General features: G+C 43.0%; 1 protein-coding gene across 1 annotated transcript; it reads right to left on the reverse strand.

The window, feature by feature from the left end:
- Positions 1-228: 228 nt before the first annotated feature.
- Positions 229-7,786, reverse strand: Rmi1 (RecQ mediated genome instability 1). Its single transcript, XM_059262795.1, has 3 exons — positions 7,007-7,786; positions 5,851-5,937; positions 229-3,137 (listed from the first exon to the last, which is right to left on the reverse strand). Exon 3 carries the CDS (start codon positions 3,131-3,133, stop codon positions 1,250-1,252), a length of 1,884 nt encoding a protein of 627 aa, XP_059118778.1. The 5' UTR covers positions 3,134-3,137; positions 5,851-5,937; positions 7,007-7,786; the 3' UTR covers positions 229-1,249.
- Between the last annotated feature and the right edge of the window lie 202 nt (positions 7,787-7,988).

Below are 7,988 nucleotides of genomic sequence, written 5' to 3' on the forward strand. Positions count from 1 at the left end.
CTATGACTATTTTATTTCCAGAATCTGCATGGTAAGAGAAAAGTGACTCTCACAGGTTGTCCTCTGACCTATACAGGCAAATAAACGTAAAATGACACCTAAATAATAGCACAAATTTTTGGAAAGTCAACATATTAGAGGCAAAATTACTTTCATAATTTCTAACTTTCAATAATGTATCTCATTGGGGAACATCCTCACATTTCTTTATGTTTTATTTATTTTTTTTTTGTTTTGTTTTTTGGTGTAGCTTTGAGCCTTTTCTGGAACTCACTCTGTAGCAGTCTGACCTCGAACTCACAGAGATCCGCCTGCCTCTGCTTCCCAAGTGCTGGGATTAAAGGCGTATTGTTTTATTTCACTGTGTGTACTTGTGTGTGTGTGTGTGTGTGGTGGGGGCACATGTGGAAATCAGAGGACATTTTGTGGGAGACAGTGTTCTCTTTCACTATGTAGTACCAGCAACAGAATCAGGTCATTAGGCTCAGCAGCAAACACCTTTACCACCAAGCCCTTTTGTCAGCTCATCACAATTCTTTATCAGTTATCTTACATTCAATTCACAATTCTTATTCAATTATCTTATATTCTCAGCAAGAATGGGTCAGCAAAGTTCTTCAACAAGCAGGACTGGGGATGTAGCTCAGTTGGTAGAGTATTTGCCTAAAAAACACAACCCTGGTTTTAAGCCAATGCACCAACTAAACCTACACAACCCTAGTTCTGGCACTTCGGCGATGGAGACCAGAGACTAGAAGGTCAAGGTTACTCTCAGCTATACAAGAGAGCTAGAGGCCAGCCTGGGAATATGAGATCCTGTTTCCAGGAAGGGGAAAAAAAAAAATCAAGGGTCTAGAGATGTTGCTTTATGATAGCATTACAAGACCCTGGCCCAGCATCACCAAACCAAACAAAAATACCCTTACACATACATTTTGATTAAACACTTTTATTTTTAAATGTCTGTGTGTGTGTGTGTGTGTGTGTGTGTGTGTACTCCATGCTGCATGTGTGGAAGACAGACAACAGAATCTGGGAGTTGTTTCTCTCCTTCAGTCCCAAGGGACCTGGGGATCAAACTCAGGTCCTCAGTCTTGGCAGAAAGTCTCTTTAACCACTGACCATCTCACCCGTTTTTAAGCTCTGAAGCTTTTTCTTCTTTTACAGAATTCCAAAAATAAGAATATAAACAAATTTGGTTACAAATATTTGCATGTTGTAAAGTGTACTCCAATAGTATTTTGGCAAATTATTTATTCAGCCGCTTCTTTAGGTTCTCAAGGTGCTCCACACCAACATCCTGCAATTCAAGTACCACGGCTTTACATGAAGAAGGATTAAATGAAATAGTCATCAGGCAACACAAATCTATCAGATCTCGTTGACATTTTTGTAATCCTTTTAGGAATTTTTGATATTTAAGAGGGTCCTTTTTTAATTGTTTCATTTCTGGTACCGAAAACCCTATCATACTGGTAAGTATTTCATCTATAAAATCTACATCTAGATATGCGGTACCATCAGAAACCTTTGCAGTTACACCCCAACAGCCCCCAGAGCTTGAGAGATTTCCAGTTAAAGTGACAATAAATGCTTTGACTTTCACAATAGTAACTTCCTTTGGCTTTCTGGCCATTAGAACAGACAAATAGATAAAGGGTGGAGAATTTAAGTCCATGCCAATATAAAGATCAATATTATTCTCAAATGATCTTGAAGAACAAGCCTGTAAAGGGTAGTCGTTTTCATTAGAAATTTCTGAACTCTTTTCTGATAGACAGGTTCCCAGTTTTCTATTTAACATTGTATTACTTAAGCAATGCTCATCTGAACTGGCAATGTTTGGTTCTGTTGTGTTATCTACCTCCAAAGTCTTGCTGTCATTTGTAAAATCATGGGCTAAGAGTCTCTTATGATGGTCTCTAGCAGACGAACAGCCAAAAAATTTGTCTTCGTCAATCATTTGTTCAGATAACTTTTTTTCATTGTAATTGCCGTTTCCTTGTTTATGAATCAAAGTAGTGTGGTTCAGAGTATTAGGTTTATATGAAAATATCTCTACACATTTATCTGTATTTTTCTTCAAAGTTAGTGGCTGCAATGCTTTTGTTTCCATCTGTTCTTTCTGGACAGTTTCTTCTAAAAGCAAGGCGTCTTCCAGTGAAAAGTCATCAAACTCTCCATCAGTAAAAGGCACAGATTGGTTTGGTGGCTTCTCCTTTTGCCTTGGAGAAATATCACATCCTGGCTCAAAACTAGGCTGACTTGTGGGAGTAGTATTTGAGGAACTGCCTGTGCCGAAACAGCTTCCTTCCACCGATGTGTCATTATCTGCTGCAGGTTCTTCACTTTCATAAAGACTTGCCAAGAGTTCTTCATCTGAAGGTCCCAAAATAGGATCTAACCCCCCCGGAACTCTGGGCAAAATGTGATCAGAATTATTTGGTATGATTGAAACTGTAGGATCAAGTTCACCAATTAATCTTGCAAGTACTTTTTCTTGAGCATATTCTTCTGAAAGACCATCTACCTCACCTCCTAACACCTTCACATTTTCTGGTTTCAACAAGAGAACACCAAGACGGAACAAAATGCATCCGTGAACCAAAATTTTTGTACCTGGAGGAAGACCACTATGGAGAGCTGGAATAGACTGATATTCCATCCCTTGAATTTGTGTGACACCATCAGTGAGCTGCAGCATCAGCATCCGTGAAGGCCTTGCTTCCCATGGTTTTGGAGTAATCTGTGTTTCAGCTGAAACTAGATCATTGGTTGTATTCTTTCCTCTCAGCTTTTGTATCTGGGAATATGCGGGCTGACTTACGTCAACCAAGGAATTGACCTGTAGAGCATAAAATCCATTCAGTTCTCCCTTTGGAGTTTCTAAAATGTTATTAGGTAAGAGAGGATGTTCTAAGTCTCTCAGGTCAGTAAGAAGCCATTGCTCCAACACTTGTTTATTTACTTGTGCTTGGCTCAAATTAGCATTATTATTTTCTTCTTGGATCCAGTTAACACAAGCTTCCAGCCACATTAAAGGCACTTTAACATGCCATGTTGCCAAAAGCCAAGTTTCAACTCTCAATACAGCACTTGATACACTCATTTCTTTAAATAAGAGCATACACATCCACCTGAAAAAGAGATTCAATACATTTAAAGTTACACTCATTTCTTTTAAATAAGAGCATATATGTCCACTTGAAAACAAAAAGAGTGATTTAATATACTTAAATACAGCACCTATAACTCTCAAATACACAGACAGGCCTAATTACTACACCCTTTACACTTTTCTCTCTCCAGCATTAAAAAAATCCTTGACTTTCTACCCTGCTGAAACTCAAACTTTAGAAGTACTCAGATAGTATAATGAGAAAAACAAAATGTTTAAGAGCTAGCTCCGTCAAGATACAGGCTACACGACCTAATGCCAATACTTTAACTTTTCTAACTCAGTATTTTCATCAGTATCACCATCTGTCTTACAGGGCTGTTGAAAAATTGATATGCATAATAAAGTGTAAGTGTCAGATCTTGAAAGATACTCAGTCATTACTATATCTACTATTTTCTCAAAATAATAATCAGATTCTTTTTTCCTCCCTTTAGTCCATATATCTTTACTTGCAAGTGCTCATTGCAATGAGTCGGTTCAAGGCCTTTGGCCTTTGGCAATGGGTCGGTTCAAGGCCTTTGGCTTCTGCTACATCATCGATACTGGATCTTCACTTGGGACTCTTCTCAGATATTCTTTTTGCTGCCCTGTATCTTGGAGATTCTGCAGTTTTGGATCTGCAGGACCAGCCCCTTCATGTACTCCAGTAGTCCACAAATGGGGTGGACCCTGGGACAGGCCAACTCATAGCTCTGGATCTAGACCTGGGTGGTAGCTTAGTTGGTCAGCCTGCCAGCTTGCCTGCATCCTCACCACCTAGGCAAGCTCTCCAGCACTGCCCCAGCTAGCTTACCCAATGCAGGCAAGGGGCGAGCCAGATCTGCCCTTCGGGCTGGTACACCAGCACCCATACCACCAGTGCCAGCTCTACTGTGTTGTCTAGGTGAGATGCAGGGCCCACTCTCCTGTTCTCATGACTCCAGGGCACGCTCTCCCACCTGTCATAGGTGGCGAGGAGTGAAGGGAGGGGCATCTCTCCCTTGTGCGACAGACAAATAGCAGTGCTAGCTCACCCCACATGCATACTCCCAATTCCCCCACCCCCACCAACTGGGTCAGCTCTACTGAGTTGCCCAGGTGAGGGGCAGGAGACGACAGGGGGGAGGGCATCACCCTCACCCTCACCACTAGGACTAGCCCTACTGTGTTGCCTAGGCAAGGTTCAGGGCCCACTCTCCAAGTGCTGCAGATGGTGAGGAGTGGAGCCAACTCTGTGCAGTCTGTGGATGTTAATGTGGTCTGAGGCAGTAGTTTAGACCAGACCAGGGACATCCGAACAGCCTTTGGTGGTGACATGGGCCATGAACACTGACACAGACCCCTGCTGCTATATGGCCACGGAGTCAGACATGGCCCTCAGCAGCAGCATGGGCCAGGACTTCATCAAAGGCTATTCACATTGGGCTGTTTCTCTCCAACCTCATGTCTCCAGACCTGCCTCTTCATAATGCTCAAGCTGTTCTGCTTCTTTCTCTCCCATCTCTCCACCCCATACTTGCACACAGTAGTGGCTTGTGCTTCAGGGCCACTACTTGGGTGGAGTCTCTAGTCTTCTTCCTGCCCACTCTGCATGGCGGTGGGTGAGGCCTCTGGGTGTCTTCAAGTGTTTGTCCAATCCAAAGCTTCCAAAGGAAATAAATCTCTGGCCAAAGTTAGACGCAGCACGGTAAAACTATAATTCAACAGAGTTGCCCAGTCTCATGGTTGAACCACTACAACCAGTGATGAGAAGTAAACACAGCCGGACATGTCCAGCCAGATATGGTCTCCATTCTGCAGATACTGCTCTTCTGCCTGGGCTAGGATGCAGCTCTGGGAGTCACAGCCACTCATACAGAGGTCGGCTTTCTCAAAGGAAGACTCATGAGCCCACTAGTACTTGTGTTTGTTACTGGCTCTCTTGATGGGCAGTATATTTTACCTTTTCCACGGAGCAAGAAGAGAAACCGCCTTCAAGTCTCCTATTCAGCTTCACTTCACAGCACACAAACCACTCATCTTCTATTTCTCTACCACCTATTTGCTCACTTCTTTCTCTCCCATCACTTCACCATCTACTTACTCACTTCCTACCTCATGGGGCTTTGATGTTGTCTGGGGGCTTTTCAGCATCCAGGATGACCCCAGTCATGGTAGCTGCCAGGAGCTAGCACTGCTCTCATGCTGTTCCTCACAGCCAGGCCTCGCCTCACCAGGCTACAGAGGCACCAGAGCTCTCACTCTTGGGAGAGATCAAGGCCCTGGCCAAAGCTACAGCTGCCTCAGCCACCGCCAAGAACCTGAAGCCTGAGGAGCCTGACGTTTAGGTTGCAGTGGCCAGCAGCACCATCTTGATTCTCCAAATAATCAGATTCTATTAATTTAAATTTTACTCAAATAATGTTCACTAGGTTTTTTTAATATCTATAATTAACTTCATATTTTAACTCTATTAAAATTTATATGACTATGGTTGGTAACCTAGCTCTGGGCTGACATTGAGAAGTCTTGTTTGCCTAAATATTCTCAACTGTGCTGTCAGGAATACTTAAATCTGTCTTTCTCAGTATAATAATGCAATAACAAAGTACTAAAGACAAATCATATATCTATATCTGTTCCTGCCAGAGAGGAAGATACTTAAGAGGTAGAACTTATCTAAGGTTTAACATGTCTATAAGAAAACTTACCACTTTGCCGGACAACATGAGCTCTGATGACAAGATTTCAAGTGGGGCCAGTGGAGTACTCAAAACCTCTACTGCAGAGAAATGACCCTGAGGGAAAACAGCAGCAGTAAGGATTCTAAAATGAAGCCACAGAATGTAAGAGTATGATCACATGGTTCTGGGGACTTCTTAACAAGGTAAAACGGAAATAATATAGGCTAAAAATGGGAGTGTAGCCAAGCGGTGGTAGCACATGCCTTTAATCCCAGCACTCGGGAGGCAGAGGCAGGTGGATCTCTGTGAGTCGAGGCCAGCCTGGTCTACAGAGTGAGTTCCAGGACAGTCAGGGCTACACAGAGAAGCCCTGTCTGGGGAGTGGGGGGGGGGTGGAAAATGAGGGGGAGTATAGAGTGAGATAAACAGAAACAAGCTGTTGAAAGTTACTCTCTTATTTCATTACTAAACTCATCAGGCTACTATGAAAATTAAGGTAGAAGAAAATTAATGCACCAGGTGGTGGTGGCGCATGCCTTTAATCCCTGCACTTGGGAGGCAGAGGCAGGCAGATCTCTGTGAGTTCGAGGCCAGCCTGGTCTCCAAAGCGAGTTCCAGGAAAAGGCGCAAAGCTACACAGAGAAACCCTGTCTCCAAAAAACCAAAAAAAAAGTAAATTAATGCAGTGTGATGGAGCAGTTCAGAGGAAACTCTGGTAACATACTATCACTACTTGTGTGTGTCTGGAGAGCATATATACCATGGTACCCATGCAGAAGTTAGAGCACAACTTGCAGGAGTTGGTTCTCTTTCCACCAGGTGGGTGGGTTCCAGAGTCAAAACCATGGTTTCAGGCTTGGTGGCAAGTGCCCTTAAAAATGGTGGGAGAAAGAATCAAACCATACAACAGGGCCCACATGGGAGGTCCATTGAGGGGAGGGGAGAAAAGGGGCAGAGAAGGGAGCAAAGACCAGTCCCTGGGGACAAGAGCAAGGAAGACAAAGAGACAGGAGGTAAGGCCCCACCTTTTATAAGGAGACTAGCAAATGCACACAGGGGTGCTCTTAGTGGCTACAGCTGAGGATGTCTCCTGTCAGGACCCTAAGGGCAGGGCAGAGCAGGCCAGTACAGTACAGATGTTGAAATGCTAACAGGGACCCCACTTGCTTTTGGTTAGGCATACCTCTACTCTTGTAGAATTGTATCACCACAGTCACAGCAGATAACAGCTCTGAAGGAAAGGTTAGCTAGGACAGCACAATTTCCCATCTGCTGAGAGACAAATAACAGCATCAGAGTCTCAAGAACCCCTCAGTACAGAAGAAAAACAACTCTGGAAAAGATGTCTCTTAAATTGGACATTAAGTTTATAACCTGTGTGTGGGATATAAACTTTCCAGAACCAATATTAAAAGAAGCCAGGCATGGTAGCTCCCAGTATTCAAGAGGCAGAAGCAAGTGGATCTTTGAGTTCAAGTTCCAGAACAGCCAGGGACAGACAGAAGCCTTGTCTCCAAAAGCAAACAAACAGAAAACAAAACAAAAAAACCAACATAACAATCAGAAATATAGGCAAGAACAAGGTTTAGCTCTAGAGCCCTGGGTTCAAACTCTAGGATTTACGAAAGGAGGGGGAAAGGAAAGGCAAGAGGAAAAAGAGAAAAGATGTCAGAACATTTATCTTAATGTTTATGTTTTTATATTACAGGGGTTTTGAATGTTATCTAGAAAAAAACTACATTATATCCATGAAATAGAAGGCTTTGTAATCTTCACTTTTTTTTTTTTAATTTTAAGTGTCTTGACTATACGCACATGAGCACAGGTAACCAAGGAGGTCAAGTGTCAGATCCCCTGAAGTTGGAGTTATAAGTAGTTAGGAGTTAAATTCTAGTCCACTGGAAGAGCAATCAATATATGCTTTGACCCCAAACCATCCTTCTAGAACTTGAAGGGGTTTTTTTGGTGGTGGTTGGGGGGGGGGGGTGGTTGTTTTTCTTTTATTCTTTCTTTTTCCATTTATTTTTTTATTTTTGGTTTTTTGAGACAGGGTTTCTCTGTGTTGTCCTGGCTGACCTGGTACTCTCTTTGTAGACCAAGTTGTCCTCGAACTCACAGAGATCCGCCTGCCTCTGCCTCCCAAGTGCTGGGACTAAAGGTGTGAG

The sequence above is a fragment of the Peromyscus eremicus genome, chromosome 5, assembly GCF_949786415.1.
Source record: "Peromyscus eremicus chromosome 5, PerEre_H2_v1, whole genome shotgun sequence".
Taxonomy (NCBI): Eukaryota; Metazoa; Chordata; class Mammalia; order Rodentia; family Cricetidae; genus Peromyscus; species Peromyscus eremicus.

Excerpts from the sequence above, each read along its gene's own strand:
- Rmi1 (XM_059262795.1), bottom strand. The coding sequence starts at position 3,133 with ATGTGTATGCTCTTATTTAAAGAAATGAGTGTATCAAGTGCTGTATTG.